The 26,276-nt window shown below is 36.0% G+C and overlaps 2 protein-coding genes and 1 long non-coding RNA gene across 3 annotated transcripts; 1 reads left to right on the forward strand and 2 right to left on the reverse strand.

The window, feature by feature from the left end:
• Positions 1 to 1,959: 1,959 nt before the first annotated feature.
• Positions 1,960 to 14,257, reverse strand: LOC120412337 (thiamine transporter 1-like). The gene is made up of 2 exons (XM_039572739.2): positions 13,681 to 14,257; positions 1,960 to 2,956 (listed from the first exon to the last, which is right to left on the reverse strand). The coding sequence occupies exons 1-2, from the start codon at positions 14,195 to 14,197 to the stop codon at positions 2,049 to 2,051; spliced, it is 1,425 nt and encodes a 474-aa protein (XP_039428673.1). The 5' UTR covers positions 14,198 to 14,257; the 3' UTR covers positions 1,960 to 2,048.
• A 4,202-nt stretch (positions 14,258 to 18,459) lies between these two features.
• LOC120412339 (uncharacterized) lies at positions 18,460 to 19,544 on the reverse strand. Its single transcript, XR_005604802.2, has 2 exons — positions 19,401 to 19,544; positions 18,460 to 19,340 (listed from the first exon to the last, which is right to left on the reverse strand). It is a non-coding gene; the product is annotated as an uncharacterized LOC120412339 (long non-coding RNA).
• A 1,291-nt stretch (positions 19,545 to 20,835) lies between these two features.
• On the forward strand, positions 20,836 to 22,266 carry LOC120412343 (60S ribosomal protein L10a). The gene is made up of 3 exons (XM_039572743.2): positions 20,836 to 20,980; positions 21,185 to 21,340; positions 21,672 to 22,266. Exons 1-3 carry the CDS (start codon positions 20,976 to 20,978, stop codon positions 22,162 to 22,164), a joined length of 654 nt encoding a protein of 217 aa, XP_039428677.1. The 5' UTR covers positions 20,836 to 20,975; the 3' UTR covers positions 22,165 to 22,266.
• Positions 22,267 to 26,276: the final 4,010 nt, after the last annotated feature.

Raw genomic sequence — 26,276 nt, forward strand, 5'->3', positions numbered from 1 at the left:
TTTTTCTAATTTAATTTTGGATTTCTACCTTTAAAATAAAATGGTAGTAAAATTATTATTTAAAATTATATTATTACATGGATTTTTCACCTAAATTCATATAATTTTAAATGAGCCCAATAGTGCTAAAAATGATAATAAATGCAGGAAAATCTGTTCATTTTCGCTTGATTGCACATCTATTTCACTAAACATTTAAAAGTATTTTGAGAAAAAAAGGTTTTTGTCCATGAATAAAAAAAAATCACTATAAATCAAATTTCAATCAATTTAATTGTAAAAAAGAAGCAAAAGTATCGATCTTCAAAACAAAGTTCCAAATGCTACGAGCTTGGCTACGAGTATTTCTAATCCATGAGTCCTAAACTCCATTCTTGGAAAAAGCTTAAAAGTGCCAAATTTTATTTAAGGTGCTCAAAAAAGAAGTACAATGTTTAGAATTGATTGTACTGATTTAATTTCAATGGAAATTTGCTGTTTTTATATCTGAATGGATTTTTGTACTTTAAATATTTATTAATAGCATTCATTTTTGAATAAATGTTGAAAAAATTCAATTTAAATGTGTGTGTTCCTTTTAAATCTTAGTGTCCAACTGAAGAGTTAAAAAAGTAAATATCACTTTTTTCAATTGAAAACTAATCAAGTTTAGATCAAAACTTGGTTTATAATATGTATTTTTTTTAATTTGCTATTTTCATGCATTGATTTCATAAATTCTTCAAGGATTTCACGGAAAATGTGGAATTTCACGAATTTCACGCTGTCCGTGAAATCGTGGAAATTCACTCATTCTATTAAAAAGGTAGCTGCTAAAAATCAAGGGTTTCCGCAACCACTGTTCTTTTTTTATGAAACCTTTTTAAATAAAGGCTGAGATAGTTTTGCTTTATAATCAATGATGAAAAGAGAATATATGATTAAATTTTAGTTTTTTTAATTTGGTCAGTTTGTTCGCGAATTCCCTAGAATTTGATAAGATGATAACATCATGATTTGTTCGGTAAATTGCTAAAATTTCGAAGCTTCACAGAGTACGGATAAGTGTACTCTGTAAAGCCCTATTTTTTTCAAAATTTACATAAGGTCGAAAGCTAAATCAAAAGACATAAAGTCGAAAGGACAAAAAGTCGAAAGTGGACAAAAGTTTAAACGGATAAAAGGTCAAAAAGACATTCTCTGGAAGTGAAAAAATGTGTCTGAGATAAAAAGTTGCTTCTTGTATCAGTTTTTTTTTTAAATGAAATCTCATCATTTTTTTAATGCGTCTAATTTAAAGCATAAGCTTTTATTTTGGAACATAAAGTAGATTTATATTAAATGTTCAATAAATGCGTTACAAATTTAAGTACAAAAACTTTTCAAAAATTGTACTCGCAAAATAATCTAAAAAAAACGGTACAACTGTTTTTTTTTTTTTGTTTAAATAAAAAAAAATACTTTTCTTCAAACATCAAGTCATTTAGGTATAGCTAGGTATCTGCTATATTTATAAATTGCTCATATATAGTACTGATTACGGTTACGCATGTCCGAACCGGATTTCTTATCGGCAGAATCTAGTCCGCCATATATAGAATCAACACGTGCCCCGATGGTGAGTTGTCAACACGGATTATCAAATGTTTATTGAAAAAACTGCACTCTTTGCATAAAAAGTGAATCGGATTTCTTATCGGCAGAATCTAGTGCGCCATATATAGAATCAACACGTGCCCCGATGGTGGGTTGTCAACATGGATTATCAAATGTTTATTGAAAAAACTGCACTTTTTGCATAAATAAAGTGATTAACCATCAAAGTTCCGTCCTGATAACAAACAGACTTAACGGTATTTCGGATTGCATCTTTTGTGTTAATCAACTGTTTTAACTCTTATTATTGGAATTGTGATATGCAACGCAAAACTATTTCATAATCTCATTTATGTTTATTATTTTTTTTTTTTATTATTATAAAATACTGTTTTCCTCAATAAAAATATTTACATTACCTACTTAACAACTAAAAGCAGAACACTAACCTATCTACACTGGTCACGCGAGATTCAAACACCGGGCACGCTACAAACGGTCCCATTGAGTTTCGACTTTTCCTTACCGGAAATTTTCCACAAAAACGTGGAAAACAACCGCCTCCACACACCCCTCAACTCCACAATCGCAAACACACAAAACAGCACTCCCAGCACCCCCAGAACGCCACTGTACACCATGAACTGGCCGATAATGTCCCGATGGAACAGTTTGGCCCCGTCCACCAGGATAAGGGTGAAGATTATTTGCAGAATCGAACCTACGGCGGCGTTGATTCCGAAAACCAACCCGAAACTATCCCGGCAGATGTTCTTGGCGATTTCCGCACTCAAAAGCGTCATGACAAACAAATGCAGCACGCTGTACCCAATGTGGGCCCCGTAGCAGATCCACAGATTGTGTCCCAAGGCCGCTCCGAGCAGGATTCCACCCTGGAGCAGCGTAATCCAACCGAGACCCACCAAGGAATTGGGAACCTTCAACGCTCGCGAAGGCACGAACCCGGCACTGAAGGTAATCAACGCTCCACACATGGTCAGCACCGCCTCAACGGCCCCGTTGTACTGCAAGTCCCGGGTGCGAACTCCGGCCACCGTACTCCACAGCACCTGCACGTACTGCATCGTCTGGTAGTAGATGCAGCTGGCCAGCGCCGACCAAATGCTGTACCGTAGGACGGTGAAGTTGCTGTACGCGGCCCGCACGTGGAACCAGAGCAGCTGGAGCGGGCCAAGGTGCTCCACGGGGGGATCCGTCGGGGACTCGGTGCCCTCGGAGGACACGGATGTACGGGGGGGCTTCTCCGGGGAGTCCGTTGATTGGTCGGGGGAGTCGGATTTTTCCGGGGGTGCCCGGTTGAAGTAGACGCTCTTGGGCGCCGATGGCAGGAAAATGGCGATCGTCGTGGTGCAACATTGGACTGGAAGGAAGAAGGAGGCTTTATGAAACTAACTCATTTTGCAATAATACATGGCATGACCAAGTAATGCGCTGTTCCGGAAATTTCGAATTTTCAACTGCTGAGTAGTTTGGTAAACTGAAAATTACCGAATTCGGTAAAAACCCACCGAAATTCGGTTATGAAGTTCATTATTAGGTTTTACGCCGACTTGATTTGGAGGTTAGAAGGAGTGCACTGTTTACATGGACTTAGCACAGTTCGATGCGGTCGTCGATTTTGTTCGGGGAAATTCGTCGACAATCGACGAAGACCATGTGCACACGAGCTGTCAAATGACGTCACGATGTAAAACCTAATTGTTCATCGTATAACCGATTTTCGGTAACATTTTGTTCATTTTGACAGATGGTTTACCGATCTAAAATTTACCGATTTTTCAACTACCGAATTCGGTAAAAAAAATCTAAGTGTGTATTACAACAAATATTGGAATGCCATTTCAGTAAAATAAATAACTGAATGCGATTCAGTAATCAACACTTTTATTGAAATTCGGCAATAAACAAAAACATTGCTGAAAAATCAGTAACTGCATATCTGGTAAACTGAAATCTCACTAATGACTTATTGTTTGGATGCTGCCGAGAGAAATTGTTTTTTTCTTTTGCGGTGTCCGTTAGAGGAAATCCTTTTTCACATGTGTTGTGTTTTTAAAATTTTGTATTATGATTTTTGTAGGGTACGTTATCCATTAGTGGACCCCTTTCCTATAGTGGACCCTCTGAAGGGTTTTTGATGAAAAATTCAATAAAATCACAATTTCAAGCGTGTTGTTGTCTACAAATCTTTTATTTGGCATGTTCAGCATCATTTAAATCAATGTTGACTGAAATTGAATTGTCCTTTTCACCAAAATAAGTGTTTTGAGTTCGACATCTGAAATCAGCCATGGCCACTAGCATTTTCACAACAAAACTGCATTTATATTTTATGATTTAATTAACCTTCCAATCATTTTTTGACTGATTATTTAACTTCATCAAGTCGAAATAATGTAAGTTTAAGGAACTTTACTAAAATAAAACGAAGAACTGCCTTTTTCGAGCAAAAATTAGGGGGGTCCAATATAGGACAACGAAAATCCAAACATTTCCAAAAGTGGACCCCTGTTAATTGGGTACTAAAGCCTTATGTCAATTTTTATGTACAACGGTAAAAAACACGATTGAAAACCATTTCTGATCACTTTTTTTTCATTTTAATGCAAAAAAAATATTGACAAGACAACATTTTTTCGATGGATCAACTATGGTCCCCTTGGAACGAGCTGTCAAGTAGGAACTTTTCTGTCAAGAAGGACCGCGAGGTTAATTTTGCCAAATTGATTTAAAAATACATTTTAAACTCTTTGTGGTCATACAAAGGGTCATTGTACTCAGAAAAATAAGCTTTATCGCTGTAAATAATAATATTATCAGCAATCTAAGCTTCATTTTAGGACCCAATTAAACCTTCAAAAATGAAGAAAACAGTGTATTTAAGCAAAAGTTTCTCTTAAACATACAATAAATGCTTGTTGTTATCAACCTAAACGCATATTTTTTTTCAATTATGAGTATAAATATAGCTGTTTCATGTTAAAAGTACCAAAAATGCTGAAGCCGTAAAAAAATATAATTAATCAAAACTATAGTCAATTGTAGTTAACTGAAGCATCATAATTGCAGTTTGAAATGATATTTCAAATGGCTATTTTTCTGCTCAAAAACAAATAAACTGATGAAACAAATAGTCAAAATTGTTCAAAAGACTTCACTGAAATAAAAAAAAGTACCAAATTCCTAAATTCTAGGAATTTTGGCTCCTTTCCTTATTTAATAATTGGGTTTTTTGGATTACTTAATAAGAAAAGGAGGCAAAATTCCTAGAATTTAGGAATTTGGTACTTTTTTTTTTATTTCAGTGTTCAGTTTTCATTGTTTTGTACAAAGGGTTATGAAAAAGTTCTCAAAATATTGAAAATTTGTGAAAAATGTGCTTCAACTCTACTAGGGGGTCCACTAATGGTTAAAATACCCTATTATGAGAAACAAAGGTAAGACAAATGTGAATAACAAATGCCTCAATGCTAACCCTGTTTTTATAGGTTTGGAGGATTGATGAAATAAATGTGTAAATAACAGTACTGGAAACATTTTTAATGGCAAGCTAAATTAAATTTTGATAATTGAAATACCAGCAACGATTGCTGAATCTTCAGCAATTGATCTGTCAAACTGACACAAGAAAATTACTGAATTTTCATCAAAATACACAGCAAGTCTGATGTTCGTTTTCAGTTAATATTTACTGAAAACTGCACTACTGAAATTTTTAGTTAGTTTTTCGCTGAACTTCAGCTAAAATTTGTATGGAGCTGTCAAAGTTTGCTGAAATTTCTGTAATCCTATTTTTACTGAAATTCAGCATTAGTCTTTTGGAATTACTGAAAATCAGTAAACCGTATCAAATTTACTGAAAATCAGTAACATTGCTGTCATTGTTTCTGACATTTGCTCTGCCAGTCTATTTGGTCGCCATTTTAGTTTGTTCTCGAAGCGTGCCGTTGTAAGTTGAGATTTTATCCGCGTCCCCGGGGTAGGAAACCTGCCCGTTCAATCCAGAAAATCCCCGGTGGTCCAAAATCCACGGTCAGCACTGTCTGCGGGTAGAACAAATATCGTTTTTTTTTATTTTTCCCAAGAGTTCTGTAACAAAATTATGCGGGACCCAAAAATGGCAATTTTCGACCCACTTTGACCCACCGGAATATCTCCGGCCACCGGAGCTTTTCCGGGTTCTGCGGGTCATTTTCGGAAAAAAGGGCATTCTAACGAGTTCAACTAATAAAGAAGTATGCCAATTGGTTGAGTTTTCGCTGAGCTATGGCCATTTTAGTGATTCCATCAGTTTCATCCAGGCCTATACGGATTAACTGAAGACACAGTTCAGTTTGACAGTAAAGAATTACTGAAAATTCAGTATTGTTTGACAATTCGTGCTTACTGAAAATTCAGTTCACTTTGACAGCTTATCAATTACTGAAAATTCAGTTTTATTTGACAAGTCTTTATTTACTGAAATTTCAGTTCAGTTTGATAGATCTTCGATTGCTGAAAATTCAGCTTTTCTTACGTCATTTTGACATTTTCAAACTTACTGAAAATCCAGTTTACCATCTGTCATCCTGATTGGTTTCAGGAAACTGAAGTTTCAGCAATTTACTATTTACTGAAAAACTTGCTGAAGATTCAGTAGTGCAGATTTCAGTAAATTTTTACTGAAATTCAGTGAAAGAAAGTTGAAAGAAAGTTGCTATAGTTTGATGTCTCTTTTGCTGAAATTTCAGTTGTTTTGACAACCCGTTAACTGAAATTTCAGTAAACTATCTGACAAAGTGACAAATGTCAGTTAACTGAGAATTCGGTAAAATCTAAATTACTGAAATTTCAGTAGATGAAAATTCAGTAGAACTTTACTGAATTTCAGCGAAAAAAAATTGGTGTGTACACACTTAGATTTTGTTTACCAAATTGGTCAAGTTTGCCAAATTTTCAACTGCTGAACAGTTCGGTAAACTGAAAACTACCGAAATCAGTAAAAACTTACCGAAATTCGGTAATGAAGTTCATCAATGTGATTATTGTTTATCGTACAACCGATTTTCGGGTTTTTTTTTTCATTTTGACAGATTGTTAACCGATCTGAAATTTACCGATTTTTCAACAACCAAGTGTGTAAGAATGTCATTTTGGCCAACTGGCCAGTATATTTATAAAATTTATTGAAGTTATCAAATGATTCAATGTAAACGAGGAAAAAATTTCAGATATTTAAAGTAACAGTAAAATCTTTACAAAACGCAGCGATTAACCTTTTTGACGAACAACCATACTAATTATCTCAACACGATGTATTCCAACGGTCAAAGGCACTACATACACGATGATGTGGAGAAGTGATAAATTGTAATAACATAGCTCATGTATGTTCTCTGCATTGTTAACGCGGAAGAACCTTTCACAAGCCTTTAATTGCACGTACTAAATGTTACTTCATTGCATTACAGCTAATCGTCCCATTTTTTTCCATTCATTCATTCATTCATTAGTGAAAATAGTGGAAAAGTGCAAAAAAATATGTTGCTCAATTTAAATGTTCTCAAAATTCTAGTTATTTACTTGCAATTGCAACAATTTAACAAAAATGCTTCCAGTCAACCGAATGCAAATTTGCGCCAAACATTCCGACATTTCTTCAATTCAATTCAAATTATCCCCAAAGATCCACATTGATACCATTAATTTAAACAATAGTTAAAAACGCAATATTTTGACGCTGTTGCTTCATTCAGCACTTTTTTGCTTGCATTCATTCATTACGAACCACGTTGCGTGTTCTTCGAAAGAAAGAAAAAAATGCATCTCAGGTGAACTTTAAGCGCAGGGAAAAATTTGCACCAATTAGTCTCAGGCACTACAGCTACTGATGGCTGCGTGCGTATCGCACTGCCCAGATCCACCACTGCAGATCGATGAATGGAGACTGCTAGTAATTACAATTGCAAAATTTAGTCTTTTCTCTCGAAAAAAAAAGGCAAGTGATTAGTGCTTCGAGGAATTTTTCGTTTCAACGTTGAAGATTTGTAAGTTTTTTTGAGGAATGACCTCCGTATTTTTAAGATTCATTACAAAAACAAACAGAAATCAGGCGGGAACAACCATACTCAGCGAACTCGTGATTGGAATACGCTTATTAATAATTGAACCACATCCATTTGCATACTGGTTTGTGTTTGCTGATTCATAATTCATCCGTAAAATAGCACTTTTATTCATTCAATTAGAACATGTGACGCTGAAGTTTAAAGCTTCAACTTTTATGTACATTGTTCACAGCGTTCCATTTTTATCGCTTTTAATTACAATTTATTATCAGTTTAAATTAAACTTTACTTTAATTTTGCTCCCTAATGCTTTTACAAACAAAATGGGGAAACCCCAAAAAAAATATTTGCAATGTTTTCGGGTGTGATAAGAAAGTGCGCTGAACTGTGTGCCATTTGAAAAAATAAAACCCATGATTGCACAAATCGCACAAATTAGGTATGCAATAATGTTACTGATTTAAGAGTGAAATTGCAGTCAATGTAATTTCAATTGCAAATGATTTTTTTTTTAATTTCAATCTGAAATCGGTGAAGATGGTTATAAAATAAATTAGTTCTGTTATGTTTACATGAAATCTAATTGAAACGAGTTTATCAAAAGTTGAATTCTCTTGCAGTTGAGCTCTATTTTTTTAATAAATTTAAAATTTCAATCCTAATTAAAAAAAACATTGACAAAAGGTGTCACAAAATGCTTAATCAACTTTTACCGTTATGCTACTGCCAAAACATTTCAAATATCTTCACGCAGAAAAATAAGGCATATTTGAATCAACGAAACGTTTTGTTGATAGGTTAATAGGTGTTGATTATATTCAACAAAAAATTTGTTGAATCAAACCTCGTACAGGCTGATTCTACAAAATATTTTTCTGCGTGTTTGTATTCATGACTTTTTTGGTCAACAAACAACAAAAGACAACAATCATATCAATTTTTTTAGGTTAGGGTAGTCATCAGTGAGACACTTTTGGTTTTTAACTTACAACGATTTTTGCACTTTTTTCATCAGCATTTTTTAAGGAGCTTTTTGTTGAATTTACTTTCTTTTAATGTGTTCTAACATTGACCAAAATATGACATCGATCTGACGTCTACAGCCAGAGTTCTTCAACTGTCTCATTGTAGACGCACTAGGCAGGAACAACGAGACAGGTGGGGAACAATGAGACACTCTACGAAAATCAATTCTTTTCTAGTAAAACATCATGTTTTCGTATTGTTCCATTGCAGGTGACTTGCCTTGAACATATTGAAGCAATTTTATCAACTTTAAACTTTAATTAAACAAAGTTATACTAAAAAGTATTTAAATTTCGTAAAATCCATATATTTATACCAAATAACTTTATATTTTTGGTTAAATGAAGTTAAAACTCAATAAATATGCCAAAAATTACTTCCAATTCATGTTTTAAAGATTTTCATAGATTTTGAAAAGTTTGATGAAGAAAAATCAAAGCGTCTCATTGTTACCCATGGGCTGAAAAGAGTGGGGAACAATGAGACAGCCCTGGATTCTAGGTATATTCTTAATTTTGGTCAAACCTAATGAAAGGACATTGTAGCCCAACTCATTCTTTATGTAATGTCGAAAGAAATCTGAACAAATATTAGTTTTGGTAACAGCCTACGAGCGAAAATGTAATTTTTGTCCATAATTTACTTTTACACCCCAGATTCAAACAATTATGAATAACTTTACAAGGGAGCTTCCATAACCAATGCCACTATTATGACAGACGTTTATCATTGTCCCTTGTGTTTGACTACTCTACCCTAAATTATAAACAAAGGTAAAAAATATCAAATTTGGCAGAAATAGAAAACTAACTGTGGTAAAGTATATAAAAAAAAGATTCAAATACTTTGTTTTAGTTTTTCAATGGAAAACAGATGTTGGTTTCATCCCAGGAATGTAAGTTTTGCACACAGGCACTTTGTACGACTGCAAAAGATTTAAAATAAATTTAAACAACATAGTTTGACAGAAAGTTTTTTCTTTGAAACAGCTCGTTTAAAGAGGATCATAGTAGATCCATCGTAAAATGCTGTCTTGTCAACATACATATTTTACCTAAAATGGTTTTGAATAGTTTTTTATGGTTGTACAAAAAAATCCAATTTGGGCATGGTTGTTGTTTAAAGTGATTTTTTTTTGTCTGTGCGTAAATTAGTTGATTATAAAACCTTCAATAATTTTCCATTGTTTATTTTATGTTTTTCATGGTCTTATTATTTTTTGCTAGTATTTCACATATTTCGCAATATCATTTTTTCGTTAACTTTCAACATTTAGGAGTTACATAAAAAACCATTTAAAACCGTGCAATTTGTTTTCCAAGAAAATTATTTATTGTTGAAACGATATTTTTCCAAGATTTCTGCAATTTCAAATTAATATGGGAAAGTGAACAAAAAGTTTCAACTTTAGAGCTATAGGGTATGACGAACGTTTTGTGTTTCGCCAAGTTAAAAAATTTTGAAAAAATATTAATTAACATTTATTGAAAATACCCAGACAAAATAATCCAACAATAACTTTTAGATGTAAAATTGTAATTGGAATCAAAATGATTTTTTTTTTGTGATTTTATTTAATGAAATGTACGTTTTCTAGTTAAAACCATTTTAGGTTTAAATTGTCAGAAATGTGTCCATCCTCGTCCATCTCTAAATAAATATATATTTAAAATGCTGCGAAAATTCTCTACAATTTTATTTTTTAGGAAATTTTGGATCCAACATTTGGTTGCTGAAATATGGCCTTGCAAAGAATTAAAATTACAAAAAAACAGTTTTTCTAAGTACTGCCCAATTTAGACTGGCTCATCGTTATATGGAAAATTTTAAAAATGATCAAATCAACCAGAACCAAATTTGTTCATGCCTTTTCGGCCTCAAAACAACCCCCTTAGATTTGGGAGCGATTGATTGCGTCCACACTTTGCGCATTGCATTTCCATTTTGTATGGGAGTTAGTATGGAAAAACCCTCTTTTTAACTTTTTGATTTTTATCAATTTTATTTTCCACTAAATGTGTCAAACCAACACAACAGCGTTAACATTGCGAAAATTCTCTAAACCTTTCCTGAAGAAAGTTTTGTGCTATCTTGCTCCTGTCAAAATATACAGCGTCCTCAAAACTGGTCTAAAACGTGTTTTTTGCTCGGAAATCACGTTTTAGACCAGTTTTGAGCACGTTGTACTTTTTGACAGGAGCAAGATAGCACAATACTTTCTTCGGGAAAGTTTAAGAGAATTTTCTCGATTTTAATGCTATTGTGTTGGTTTGAAACATTTAGTGGAAATAAGAATGATAAAAATCTAAATGTAAAAAAGAAGGTTTTTCCATACTTACTCCCATACAAAATGGAAATGCAATGCGCAAAGTGTGGACGCACCAATTGCTCCCAAATTTAGGGGAGTTGTTTAGGGGCCTATAAGCATCCGAAAAATCGACCATCTCGAGCCATCCTACTGCAGTCATCCCTCATATTCGGAACAGTTTACAGATCGGCCAATGTTCAACAAATCATAGAAAATCGATAATTGAACATAATGATTTGCTTTTACCATCATGTGAAAGCTTTTCTTGCGATCTTTCGATTGATGTATAGACAGGCTGTACATTTTTACGCTTTATAAAGAAAAACATTGACCCTTGAAATCCATTAATTCGGAACACTTTTTTCTTACGATGTAAACAAACTTTTTTTTTTCTCTCCAGGAGTACATATTTTTACAAAATAATGACTTCGCACTCTGAAACCAATAAAACTCATGCTTAGTAATGTTTTATGAATGGCCTGATATTTTTTTTTTTGTGAAAATATCAGCTAAATTCAGGTGTTCCACAATTGTGGGAGGCACAATAACATCCCACAATTATGGAACAGGCAATTTGGAAGCAGCGTTTTGCTGCTCTGTATAAAATAGTCTTGAAATGCAGTTTTTGTTTAAAAAGTACTTCTTTACTAGTGAAATAGCAAGAGAATGTCCAAATAAAGGTCTTAAAAATAGTAGGGTCGACAGAAAAGATGCATTTGGCATGCTATTGACAAATTATCACAAAAGTGTTCCGAATTTGTGGGTGTTCCGAATATGTGGGATGGCTGTACTCATTTCTAGAGTTTTTTTTTTTTATTAGGTCAATAGTTTATTGGTCCTTTAAAAAAAAACTCTCTATTTGACCCTCAATTTTCAATCGATGATTTCTTGGAAACTATTGATACGTTTTTTTTACGCTAGCCAAATAATTAGATTTAAACCATTTTAAATATAAGTCAGAAATTTAAAAAAATTGAAGATTTTTTTTGCTGTGCAAACATCACAGGAGTGTCATTTTAACATTGAAAAAAAAAAGTTGAGTGTCTGTTTATTTGGCTAGCCAAAGGTCGGACCAACAGCGTCCAAATTTTTTTTAGAGATTTTGCTCAGCTTTTCAAATATATATTTTTTTAAAGATGGACGAAAATGGACACAATTTTTCCAAATTAAAAAAATTTCTGAAAATTTCAGAATAAAAATGGCTTTTACTCAAACACGGTGCATAAAATTGAAATGGCACAAAGTATTTTACCTTCTCCCAAGATTATCGAAATGAGTCAAGTTATATTACACCGATCAACAAAATTTTTGCGCAGACTCAACTCGAGGGTAAGCATGAAGTTTGGGGTACCCAGAAAAACGTGCACTTTGAATTTTTCAAAAATATTTAGACAGGGCCGAATGGTTTTTCTCTAAAGTTTGTATGGTGAATTAGTGCTGTTCGCTACTCCCACATAGGGGAGAGTGGGGAGACTTGATCCCCGGGGACACTTGATCCCAAGCCTGTATCTCGTCAGCATGTGGGTAAAACAATTAGCATTGTTCTAGAAAGTTGTGCGAAATTGACTAAAACTCATTTTAGAAAAAAAAGAAAAAAATTAAAAAATGTTTAGATTGAGTTACAAACATTTTTCTAAAAAGTGCTGCAAAAAACTTCCAAGAGATCTTTTTTCTTTGTTTTGATAAGTATAGAAAACACTCAAAAATTATTCAAAAAAATATTTTTTATACATGAATTGTTTGATAAACATATCAACTCCAAAAATCTTACGCATTTGATGTTAAATTTATCGTCATACTATTTTTACAATCAATTGTTTAAAAAAGTGCCTTTAGGGAGACTTGATCCCTGCATTTTTACAGTCACTGGAATCAGCCTCAAGATTAAAAAATTGGGCTGGGTTTTCGTACATAGTTTCCTTTAGTATAGTTGTACATAACTTACTGCAGTTTGAACCATATTTCAAAAGTTTTGTAAACAAAAATTACCAGCTTTTGTAAACATGCTCAATTTAGGTCTTAAAAAAGAAAATTTTAAGTTTTTAAATATTTTGCATGCTAAACTTGTTATATTTTGAACACAAAAGTACAGGTTTAATGTGAAATTGCTGTAACTTATAGAAAATTAAAAGTTTGGATGAATAAAAAACATTTTGCTTAAGATTTCTTCAAAATGTTGAAAGGGGGATCAAATTACCCCCAACATTTTGAAAATGCCGGTTTAAAATATGTTTTTAAAACGCTTGGCATGATTCGAAGAGTTTATCTGATGAAATACCCTTATTAGCCAAACATAGATGAATGTTTAAGCTTTCAATTCATGCAAAAAGTTTATAGTTTTGTGAAAAATTGACAGAGTTATGTGCGATACAAAAAAAGGGGATCAAGTCTCCCCACTCTCCCCTACTGAATGCAATTTTTGGATTGTATGCAAGAGCGACGAACCGCCCTAACTCTCCATACAAACTTTGGAGAAAAACCATTCGGTCCAGGCAAACAATTTGTGAAAAATTCAAAATGCACGTGATTCTGGGGACCTCAAAGTTAATGCCTTCCCTCGAGTTAAGTCTGCGCAGTCATTTTTGTCATTTTTTGTTGGTCAGTGTTATTGAGGGAATCATTTAATACTAATGCTCTTCTTAATCATTTTAAATCCCCACAATGCAGAGTTCAAACCCAAAAATCACTTTTCCAATAACCTACCTGCAAACGATATCAGAAACAGATCCCGATAGTCCACCACCCCGTACGCCAGCAATATCTGCGACCCAACGGCCGCTCCGAACTTGCCCAGCAACGATGCCGACTTCGTGTAGGACGTAATCTTCTGGTAGCGACACTTTTCCACCCGCGCGTAAATGTACGACCAAAAGGCCACGTCCGCTGCCTTGAACGTCCCGTACAACACCTGCGCCACCTGCAGCCAAAAGATCGACGGTCCCCAAATGAACAGTCCCCAGTGCAGAATGCCGGCGATTCCGGCCAAAATGATCAACGGCTTGTACCGGAAGTAGTCGGTGATGAGAAAGGTCAACACCAGCTGCGTTCCGTACGAGTACGTCCCAACGGGGAACAGATCCTGGGTGATTTGCTCCTTGGTTAGGTTGTGCCAGGAACTGTTCAGGAATTGCACTATGAAAGGATCACTCGGCCGGAAGTCCTTCAGGAAGCCGAACATGCTCAGCATGGCGGCGATCGTGTGCCACTTGATGTCTCTCATTTTGGTTTGTTTTTCTCCCTTAAAATAATCCGAGCTAAAGTTCTGGAAGTTGTGAACCCGTCAACGGTTCTTGCTAGACTGAACTCCCTGCCTGACACTCAAGTCGGGATGGCGTGTGCCACCACCTTAGAAGCGCACACACCACACCAAGTTGTATACAAAACAATTAGATGATCGCAGCTGAGTAACTGGTTAATCGGGTTGCGGGGTTTGAAACTCCTTTCAGCAGTGTAGACCGCAGACGGTTCGCGTTACGCGTGCCCTTATCAATTCGCAGCAGTTTCCTGCCAACGGTCATCACTTTTCACATTTTTTGTTTGCTTTTAGGTCAAGGTTTGCCAAAATTTCGAGTTCAAAGTTCCGCGTTCTCTTCGCGAACGTTGAACCGAGCGCGGATCGTCAAGGATTTGGGACGCTTTTGCGGTTACGTTGGTACGATATTTTGTAGTAAAAGTTCCACGCGGACTCCCCGATGGTGAAGGTGGACTGCAGCGTTACACACGTGAGTGAATTTCGTACGTCATCTGGATAATCTGGATACGCTTTGCATATATTAGAGTGGTTCAGCCCTCATATTTTATTGCTGCCAAAGGTGTGTTCTAGAACACGATTAAATTAACGTTATTTATTTTTATGTGTCTAAAGTAAATGAACTAATTTAAATTACTTGATTTTTCTGTTTAAATGTTTTTTGAAATGATGCAATACAGTTAAATCTATTCTATTTATATTTATTTTACAGAACTAGTTTTTAATCTATGCAATCGAACGTACGTCACTGGGTTGAGGGCTTGTTCAGGGCACAGACAATATTGAAATTCAAAACATCCATTTATCAGGTAAATCTGATATCGATACTATTAAGTGACCGACTGAACGCTTACCTTTTATATTTTTCACAGTTAAAGTTAAAGTAAGTAGGACTCCAGTTTAAACAGAGGCTATGCATAAATTAAAATTTTTAAAGTGCCAAAACCGAGCAAGATAAGAACTTGAAACTCGACCTAATTTTTGAATGAAGCAAATTGAGCACTGTAAAGTGTTTCGTTTATTTCAAAAAACTGGTTCGTTCTCAGTTACTTGATGGGTTGAGTGAGTGATTTATGGTAATCAAGGGAAATATAAATAAATCTAGCTAAAACCCCCTTTATCACAGAAAACTAGCTAAGTAAAGAAACAAATAGGCCACCTTTTTTCGGTGTATGTCCATTAGGGTGACAAGAAAAATGAAAAATTTCGGAAAAAACCTAGGTGACACACTGTCTCTTATAATCCACATAAAAAAACATGACCAAGTCGGATCGTGTTGCACCCTTCGACAAAGTTGTAGGGAATTGTTTTTACATGTGTTATTACATTTTCGTTGCGAAAATTCTCAATAATTTAAATTTTTGAACTTTATAAATTGGACCAATTTGGGGCCAATAGTTGCTCAGATTCCGGTGGTGCAGTGGTTAGCGTGGTAGCCTCTCACCCCAGTAAGGCCTGGGTTCAATCCCAGACGAACCCGGTGGCATTTTTCGAGACGAGATTTGCCTGATCACGCCTTCTATCGGATGGGGAAGTAAAACGTCGGTCCATTTGCGCAAAAGAGTATTTGAGTGACTCACCACTAAGGTGCCCAGAAAAAATGACCCCCTGCTCCACAAGCGGAAAACGGTTTTTTGGGTTATTTTAAGCATCTATGCCAATTTTAAGCGAAATTGGTTGAGATTAACCCATTGATACCCGAGCCTAAAGTTGGTGAAAAAAAAGTTTTTCATACAAAAATGACATTTTTTAATCGCTAATAACTTTTCAGGATCGAGTTTTACAGCTTTAGTATATTCTTCAAAGTTGTAGAGCATTAAATTTCATACATTTTTTCGATTTTTCCCATACAAACTTCACCCCCGAGTATCAATGGGTAAATGTTGACCGAATTTGCTAATATTTGGCCCAGAGTCCTAAAATAGCTCAAGGAACAATAATCAGCTTGTGGAGCAAGGTTTTGAAAAAAAAGTCCCATTAGGTTTTACACCGTGACGTCATTTGACAGCTCGCGTGCACTGTTTACATAGACTTAGTCGTGTTCGAAACGAAAAGTGCTGGGTATTTTTTTTATTCAAAGTCGGTCGAAATTGCAAAGCTAAGCGGTATGTACATTGCTAGTGAATTTATTTGCAATATTTCAAGTATTTTTTAATAATATGCAGGAAACCGAAGGCGAAGTGGGCGGCAAACTTGTTTACATGACCTGCTCGCTGAACCCGAACGAAAAGGAATCCGTGCTGCTGGCGGAGATGGTCGAGCAATGCCTCGTTCCGACGTTCAAGCAAAGCCCTGGGAACCGACCACCAATGACATGCAAATCCCGGAAAACTACCGCACCGTCTTCCGACCGCTTATGCTCCAGCTCCAGCTCCCGAGGACGTAGTCAAATTTAACCTCGAGCGCTGCAACCTCGCCCTCCTCTACCAACAAAACACCGGCAGATTCTTCATCGTCCTGTTTGAGAAGAAAAATAAGCTGCTCTCGGAGGTTTTCCATCAAAAACCGCCGTCGAAGGCCTGCGAAGCGGAACCACCCCAAAAGAAGCTAAAACGCTACCACCGCAACCCGCTCAACCTCCTGACTCGGTGCCGCGAAGACAAAAAGAAGAACATTTGCTGGCCAAGGAGGGTCTCCAGATTGTTAACGGATGTACCGGTGCAGGATGGAGGACGACTTGATCAAGCTGCTGTTTAAAAATGATCCGGAGAAGCCGCCGGAAATCGAAGGGCTGGGCGAGGAAGGAGTTGGAACTGTGCAGATGTGTGTCGGAGTATCGGCGGATCCGTTTGCGGTGCGGAACTATTATCCTCCTCGTAGGCGATTCTTGACGTGGGCCTGACGGAAAAGGACAGTTTGTCCTTGGTCCAAACTAGTACCAGGAATTAGGATAAAGCTTCGATTTCTTAGAAGTTGTTAATGAAATAAAATTAAATTCAAGAGTTTTTTTAATAGGTCTTAGGAACATATGAAAAACAAAAGCTTATAGGACCTTTTAAAAAAATCTAGAATTTTCTTCCGCAAATATTTGCTAGTATTTTCTTAATAAGAAACGTCCAAAAAATCTGCAAGAGGAAATTTTTTATGTGATGTTGAGGATTTCTCAATTAAATTTATTACTACACTCAACTCATTTTTAAACATCTGCTTACTGATTCTAAAAAATAATTTCTTTTGAGTTTTGATAACTTTTAACCATATTTTTTGTTTGCTTTACACTGGAGACATTCCGTTTTTAATTTTGTGAATCATATTTCAAACTTTTCCCGAAAATATAGACATTAGAATATAACAAAAAAGATTATTGGAGCTTGTTTGGGTGGGCGCGCTGTGCTCAAATCCCAAATATGAGCTTGATTGGACGTAACTGAAGCTGCCTCTCCGCTTTTAAATTTTTTATGGGTTTTAACCCGTACATTTTTTTCTAAATCTTAACATTCTTGGGTTAAAAAATAATAGATCAAAACAAAAAAAAGCTCTAGTATTTAAAAATTCAGAAACTCCAAAATTCCAAACTTTTATAATTTTAAATTTTTTTTGTATCCAAAAATTTAAAAATTTCGTTTTTTAAATATACACAAATTAAAAAATACCCTACATTTCTTAAATTCATAATTCAAAAAACATCTACATTCAATACTCCAAAAATTTAAGAAAAAAATAATTCAAATTTAATGCAAGAATTTATAAAGTCAAAATTTAAAAATTCTAGACAAATGAAAATTAAAAACAATCAAGTGAACAAAAAATTAATAATTCCCTAATTCTCAATGGTTAACATGTTTTAAACGCTTAAATGTTTAAATGCTTAATTTCTTAAATTCTTAAATCCTTGAATTCTTATATTATTAAATTCTTACATTTCTTAGTTCTTTAATTCAGTAATTCCTTGATTCCTTGATTACTTAATTCCTCAATTTTTAAGTTCAACCCCTTGAAAAAAAAGAACTGCAGAGTTCTTAAATTGTGGACATACCAAAAATCCAAAAATGTACAATTCTTAAATGCTTCCAATTTTTCACCATCTTAGATTACAGAAAATCTAACAACTTTGGAGTCATATTTCAGGTTAGAAAAATTTTGAGAAAAAAATAATACAAGTTTCGTTTTTCGATTTTTCTGAGTGACTCTTTGGTGTGTATCATCGGGTACGAACTGTATTTAATTTCTTTAAATAGATTTATAAATTTTTAAGATTTTCAAAATCATATATTTTATATTGTTTAAACCTGTTTACATTTTTTTAATTTAATTTACTTTAATATTCCTGTTTTAATTTCTATTTTGGATTTCATTTTTTGGCCATAATTTTTGTTATGGATTTTCCTTCTGGTTCACTTCATCCGAGCGAAAATAATTTTGTTCCGTTTAATGATTTTAAAATTGTATTGATTGAATACAACTCTAGAGTTTTTTTTTAATAGGTCTTAAACGTAGAACGTGTTTATTTTTTGTTCTTGAACTTTTTTTTTATCTCAGAAAAAAAATTATGAGACTGTGTTTGTCGCGTATTTTTTTTATGTGGCGCGGAGTTCGCCCGGATTTTGTTTTCGGCTTCTCCGTAACAACCCTGACGACATGGTCCGCTAGACTGTAGTTGACCAGCACCCGAAGTACGGCCAATCCGAAATGCAAAAAGGTCTTGGTCTCCACCCTCCTGGGCCAGTTCTTCTTTTTGTCTTCGCGGCACCGAGTCAGGAGGTTGAGCGGGTTGCGGTGGTAGCGTTTTAGCTTCTTTTGGGGTGGTTCCGCTTCGCAGGCCTTCGACGGCGGTTTTTGATGGAAAACCTCCGAGAGCAGCTTCTTTTTCTTCTCAAACAGGACGATGAAGAATCTGCCGGTGTTTTGTTGGTAGAGGAGGGCGAGGTTGCAGCGCTCGAGGTTAAATTTGACTACGTCCTCGGGAGCTGGAGCTGGAGCATAAGCGGTCGGAAGACGGTGCGGTAGTTTTCCGGGATTTGCATGTCATTGGTGGTCGGTTCCCAGGGCTTTGCTTGAACGTCGGAACGAGGCATTGCTCGACCATTTCCGCCAGCAGCACGGATTCGTTTTCGTTCGGGTTCAGCGAGCAGGTCATGTAAACAAGTTTGCCGCCCACTTCGCCTTCGGTTTCCTGCATATTATTAAAAAATACTTGAAATATTGCAAATAAATTCACTAACAATGTACATACCGCTTAGCTTTGCAATTTCGACCGACTTTGAATAAAAAAAATACCCAGCACTTTTCGTTTCGAACACGACCAAGTCTATGTAAACAGTGCACGCGAGCTGTCAAACAGAAAAACACGATTGAGGTTAGCCGCGACGGCGTAAAACCTAATATTCTGGGCACCCTACTCACCACACATAACCTTCGGACGCCTATAAATAAGCAGAAAGTTGCAACAGAGACCACAAAAGAACCGGGGGTCGTTAAAGTGGATTGCTTTGCTTTTTTTTTAGTTGGTGAGATTTAGACAGACTTAAAAAAAAATCCATGATAATTGGGTCCTAAAATGAAGCTTAGATTGCTGATATTGATGTTTACAGCGATAAAGCTTATTTTTCTGAGTACAATGACCCTTTGTACGACCACAAAGAGTTTAAAATGGATTTTTAAATCAATTTTGAAAAATTAACCTCGCGGTCCTTCTTGACAGAAAAGCTCGTTCCAAGGGGACCATATTTGATCCATCGAAAAAATGTTGTCTTGTCAAAATTTGTTTTTAGCGTTAAAATGAAAAAAAGTTATCAGAAATGGTTTTTAATCGTGTTTTTTACCGTTGTACATAAAAATTGACATAGGGCTTTAGTACCCAATTCCATGATGTTTCCGGACATCATTTTTATCAAAATTAATTTTAGTTTTCAATTATTAGTCAATAAGTAGGCCGGCTTACAAAGTTTTTTGAGGATCGATTTTAGAGCGGAAGACAAAATCGATAAGATTGAAGGTGTCCTATATGGATTAAACAAATAATCGTTTCATCATGTTTTGACGTTAAATAACGTCTTATTGAAGGTACTGGGTCCGATTCCGAAAAACTGGAACAATTTCCAACGCTTATAGGGTATTTGTCCCGATTGGGTCAGTTCAGAGTATCTGTGGCCACTCCGGAACCGATTCCATGGTACCACGCAGATGGTTTCGATGATTGTGATATTCAAAAGTCGACCTGTTGCTTATCAAACTTCGTAAAATTGATATCATGAATCATCTATTACCATGCCGGTGCCCTTTGACCCGATCGGACCACTCCGGAACCGGTTACCGGTGGCCTCGGAGGAAGTGTACTGAGTACACTCAAACCCCGATGGTTTGACACCAACTGTTGTCAAACGAACGGGGTCACTTTTTAGTTTGACACCCCTTTTACACGGAGTTCACACACACTACCAAACGTTTGTTTTGATAGTGTGCGTGAGCGCCGTGTAAAATGTGACAGTTCGTCACTTTTTAGTTTGACTTTGACCAACCAACGGGGTACAAACTAAAAAAGTGTCAAACGAAAAAGTGACCAACCACCGGGGGTTGAGTGTATAGAAAAAGTCCTTTCATGTGACATATCCCCAGCGGTTTTCCAAATTCACCACTCCACTCTGTATTTTCACCACCAAAACACTGCTCACATCCCTTCCGCTGTCAAAATTTGACACTTTGGAGAGGGGAGAAAAACGAAAATCGTCACCCTGTTGAGTTGACTTCCACACGCTTGCCTTTCTCTTTTCATTTGTGAACGTAGCCAAGTGCGGTCGCACATTGCAAAATGACGTGAGTTTCAAGTGAATTTTAGTTTCAAAAAATAACGATTTTGTGACAATTTTACAGTTAATTGATCAAATTAACGGTGCTTTATTAGTTAAAAGTGAAATTTTCACGAAAATCGTGCTTTTCTGTGGGAAATACGAACATTTTTCCCGCACGCCACATGTTTGCCACATTTTGAGGTTATGTTTTCCCGTTTCCCTCTTCCAGCTCCAAGGTTTCCAAGGACATCCTGTACGAGTGCGTCAATGAGGTGCTCAAGGGCTCGAAGAAGAAGCACCGCCGCTTCCTCGAGACGGTGGAGCTGCAGATTGGCCTGAAGAACTACGATCCCCAAAAGGACAAGCGTTTCTCCGGCACTGTCAAGTACGTGTAAACCTGAACGAAATCGGTCCTCGTTTGGATGGCTTGATTGACTCAGGAAGTTCGCTGCCCCTTGGTAGTGGACGGACCTGCACTCAGGGTCTTAAATAAAATGAGGAGGCATTACGGTTCTTTCCGGGACCATGCCGAAACCCCCCCAGTTTGGTTAGGAATTTAACTTGCCCCTGTTTGTTCGACTAAGCTCCAACCTTTCCAACCGGTGGCCGGTGGTGAGTTGCAGCAGCAGTAGATTCTAGACTTCCGGATTCTTGCAACCGTGATCGGGAGCAGATTGGTCTAATTTGTCCTGTTTTCTTTCCTCCCTCCCGCACAGGCTAAAGTACATTCCCCGCCCGAAGATGCAGGTTTGCGTCCTGGGAGATCAGCAGCACTGCGACGAGGCCAAGGCCAACGAAATCCCGTACATGGATGCCGAAGCGCTGAAGAAGCTCAACAAGAACAAGAAGTTGGTCAAGAAGCTAGCGAAGAAGTACGACGCCTTCCTGGCCTCCGAATCGCTGATCAAGCAGATCCCACGTCTGCTCGGTCCCGGTCTGAACAAGGCCGGTAAGTTCCCGGGTCTCCTCGCCCACAGCGAATCGATGACGCAGAAGATCGACGAAGTCAAGGCCACCATCAAGTTCCAGATGAAGAAGGTGCTGTGTCTGTCCGTCGCCGTCGGCCACGTCAAGATGAGCCCCGATGAGCTGGCCCAGAACGTGCATCTGTCGGTCAACTTCCTGGTTTCGCTGCTCAAGAAGCACTGGCAGAACGTCCGCTCGCTGCACATCAAGTCCTCGATGGGAGCCGCCCAGCGTCTGTACTAAGGCTAATGTTTGTATTACGCTACAAATTTGAATCATTTACACGTAAGGGCTGCCTTTACTGGTCGCAATAAATCGCTTTGCCTAAAGTGAAGGTAACTGAAAGTAGATTCTGGTCGTTCTTTTGAAAGAAATTCCGTTTGTCGGTAGTCGCAACTTGGTTTGTGTCTTAATCTCATTTAATGAACTCATTGGTGGGTGTTTCTTCTTACGAGTCTTGGTTGAAAATGGATTTTTGACGAATTATCAAATCGAAAATTGTTAAGCATTGAAATCTAAATTTTAAGAATTCGATTTAAGAGTTCAGAAATGTGTCGAAATTTCTTCGATCAAATGCGATGGCATTTGAAATTTATTGATAAATCTTATTCAGAAGAAGTTCTTCGTTTCTTCCACTTATAAAAATCGATGTTTTTATAGACTGAATTCTGAACTAAAATTTAAATTGAAAAACATATGAATCTTGAAATTGAATTTTGAAGTTTTCAGGTTTCTGAATCCTAGAAATTTTGATTTATTTTTTGCTTTTTGAAAATTTGAATAATGAATTGAAACAAAGATTATAGAGATCATAGATTTTTTAAGTTTTAAATTGAATTGAATTAATTCTTCATTGTGGCAAATGGGCAGTATACATGATTGCTGAGTGTCGCAGGACTCTCGCCCTTTGCTATTAGTAAGTATCCAGCAAAGCAAAGGGTATAGCATGCATTTGATACTGTCAACTCCCATTCGGCTGTGTTCTCGTCGCTGTCATGTTGTAAACTGGAGCCGAGGGAGGTCCTGTTGTGAATTCTAGTTGGAGGTGGTCCGAAGATCATTGAAGAAGGTAGAATTCGCCATCACCCAAGACACGAAGGCACGAAGGATAGACCATGTCTTGGGGGGTGAAAGGATGATAGGATTTAGTGATAATACCACAATTTTAATATTTGTCTTTCTCTCTTATTTCAGACAAAATGTCTGGTCCGAATACAAGGTGTTGCAGAAATCTTCCACTATACAGAATGGGGTCTTCCTTCTATCATTTCCTGTATTTTGAAAAAAGGTGGTGCCCCGAATGTGGACATATAGCTTATCACATTTACTCCATACGGTGTGAACGTGACATGCTGTATGTTTGCAATTGGTGCATTGGCTATTTTCAAAAACAAGCTAAATTTTTCCTTATATTTTAAGATAAAATTTTGTAAAATCTATCCATCTACTTATATTGCTATTGCTATAACTTGTCCCTTACCTCACAAAATTTAACTAATCTATTCTTCAAACTTGGAATCGCAATTCATTATTGTAGAAATGTAACTGCTGAAAAAAATTTGGTAAGAAATTTGGGCATAACTGTTATTAATATGATTAAAGGTACGTTCAATCTGTTTTATTATATATATATATATTAACTATTCTAGTTTGTTTGTCCTGTCCCATATTTCACAACTTCAGTTGTTTTCTTGTAAACTTCCGTTACAAGTTGGTAGTTCTGTGTAGTTGCAATAAATAAGGTTTCTTTATTCTTTCTATCTGTGTTAGTATGTTATTCAATGTTCGATTTTATTTTACATTGTACTTATCCCATTTTTTTTTTTCTCTTTTTCTTTTTCATGTACCTTGCGAGCATACGATGACCAAAAAAGTCATTGTATAAACCAACACACGTGTATTTTTCACAAAGCCACGAAACAGAACAAGTATTTTTATAAGTGCGTGAATAACAATCGGTCGTTGAAGCTAAAAAAAAATAAAAATGTGAGAACAATATCGCGCCGTGGTTCAGTGATAATAAGGCGAAGAAAGTAGACGACGATTCCGCATGAAGAATACAGCGGAAATTATGTGTTAATTGCACAATGTATGAAGGTTTGAAGTTGACACTATCAAAAGGGAATGGTAAGATGCAATAGTAATATTGCTAGGTTTGATAGTGTCAAAAGGTAAGATCAAGGAATAAGGATTATATGAACCTATATTGTCATAACTATTGTATTCACTGAAAATTCTATCCGCTTTCTAACCCCAATGTGTCCTGCACTGGGGGTGCCTGGGGTAACTGCGAGTTGACCTGGGCCGCCCGAGGAATTATGTCGTAGGTGGCTCGTGTACTTCTCACTCACCTCTCCTCGCGGCAAGGTTTTCCGTAGGTCTACACTCGAACATGCAACATGGGACAACATGAATCTTCAGCTGAAGCCGGACGAATGTATTCCGAAATTACAGAATTACAGAATCTTATTCAGAAGAAATTGTTCTTTTCTTCCACTTATAAAAATCGATGTTTTTGTAGACTGAATTCTGAACTAAAATTTAAATTTAAAAATTTATGAATCTTGAAATTGAATTTAGAAGCTTTCAGTTTTCTTAATCCAAGAAATTTGGATTTATTTTTTGCTTTTTGAAAATTTGAATAATGAATTAAAACATATAGATTATAGAGATAATAGATTTTTAAAGTTTTAAATTGAATTAATTCTTCATAACTTTTTGTAGTTGTTGTTTTAATGGTAAACTGTTTTCGTTTTGTTAAACATTTTTATGGTTAAAAGTTAAAATTTAAATATTTCAATACTATTTTTTTTTTTACAAAATGCCGTATATCTTTGAAAAAAAAAAACTAAAATTTTCATAATTTGCAGTACTGGTATTAAATAACGCAAACTATAACTGAGTCATATTTATGTCAAATTATGACAATTCTAGTATTTTCAAACAAATGCGGTATTTTGTTAAAATATTTCATTATCGCCATCATGAAAACAATAAAACGACAAAAACATTTTTTTTTTCGATATTCGACCATTCGATTTGAAATTGCAGGCCAAGGATTGATACCTAAGAGCATGCAATGGCACTGACCTTGTTGCGTGCTCTTCGGTTGACGTCCACGTAAGGAACATCCTGGAAGGAGCGTAACTAACTACATCCGTAGTTCTGTTAGATCATCCGAATTATCTTGATCAGAACAGTATAGCTCTGGTTCCTTGCGAGTGTCCTATTTTCTTACCTCCACGTTGGCTTGGTTTTCATGATGACCTAGCTGGTGGCCTGTGGAAACGGATCGTAAACCTTTGACCACCGCGGGTCAGAGTCGAGACGGCTAAAAGAAAGGGGCGCGACAATGTGGGAAAGGGAAGTAATTTGTGATTGTAGACGGTATTGTTTCGATTCGCAGTATGTTGAGTCAACTGCTGTGGATGTACCTGAAACATCGCACAACGGGGTTTCTCTTCTTTCCATTTCCAGCTACCACCTATCTCCTTTTTTATTTTGCTCTACTGATTCTCAATTCTTCACTGATTCTTCTATTTAATATCCATCATTTGATTTTGATTTTACTAACTTTTGATTCTCTTATCTCTCAAAGCTTTTCCACTCTTTTTTACCAATTGATACTGGTGTAACAAACTTTGTTTTTTTTTTTTTTCCTTAAAGATATACTTTTCCTTAATGTACTAGTAATATCAAGTCTATTTATCATTCGCCTAATCTTTTTTGATTTTATTGCGAATTTATTTATTTGAATAATTCTTTATCTGTCCTATAAATTATCATTACTATAATCTAAGCTTGTTTTGTATCTCTATTTATTAACTATTGCCTTATTTTATATCTAATACATCCAGCTTCTCATTTTTATTCTTTAAAATACGCTCATCATTCTCTTATTCTCTCATTATTCTCTTCAATCTTCACCCTTTGTTTGAAAAGTGAGGTTTGAGCCCTTACTCAATTTATGGAATGGTAAAAGGATTAACACAAATATTACTATTGTACTTTTGGTAAACTTTTATAACATGCTTAGGACCAAAAATTGTAACAAAACACCGCGACAAAAGAAATAGCAACAGATAAACACGACTCAATACTAGGAAAGATTTCAGGAGAAAACAATACACAGTAAAATAACAACTAATTTTTGAATTCAAACTAAAAATATAACAGTTTTTGCGTTGATGATAGTTGATAGGCACACTATAAATGGTTAGGCGCTTATACTTACATCAAACCCTACGTAATGTACCACCCCCGGCCGAGTTAAAATGCGTAACCGGAAAAGAAGGTGTGCATGCCTGGCACGAACACTCAAAGCGTGTTCTAGCGTGCTGCTCGTACTGACTCAG

This window comes from Culex pipiens, chromosome 2 (assembly GCF_016801865.2).
Source record: "Culex pipiens pallens isolate TS chromosome 2, TS_CPP_V2, whole genome shotgun sequence".
Taxonomy (NCBI): domain Eukaryota; kingdom Metazoa; phylum Arthropoda; class Insecta; order Diptera; family Culicidae; genus Culex; species Culex pipiens.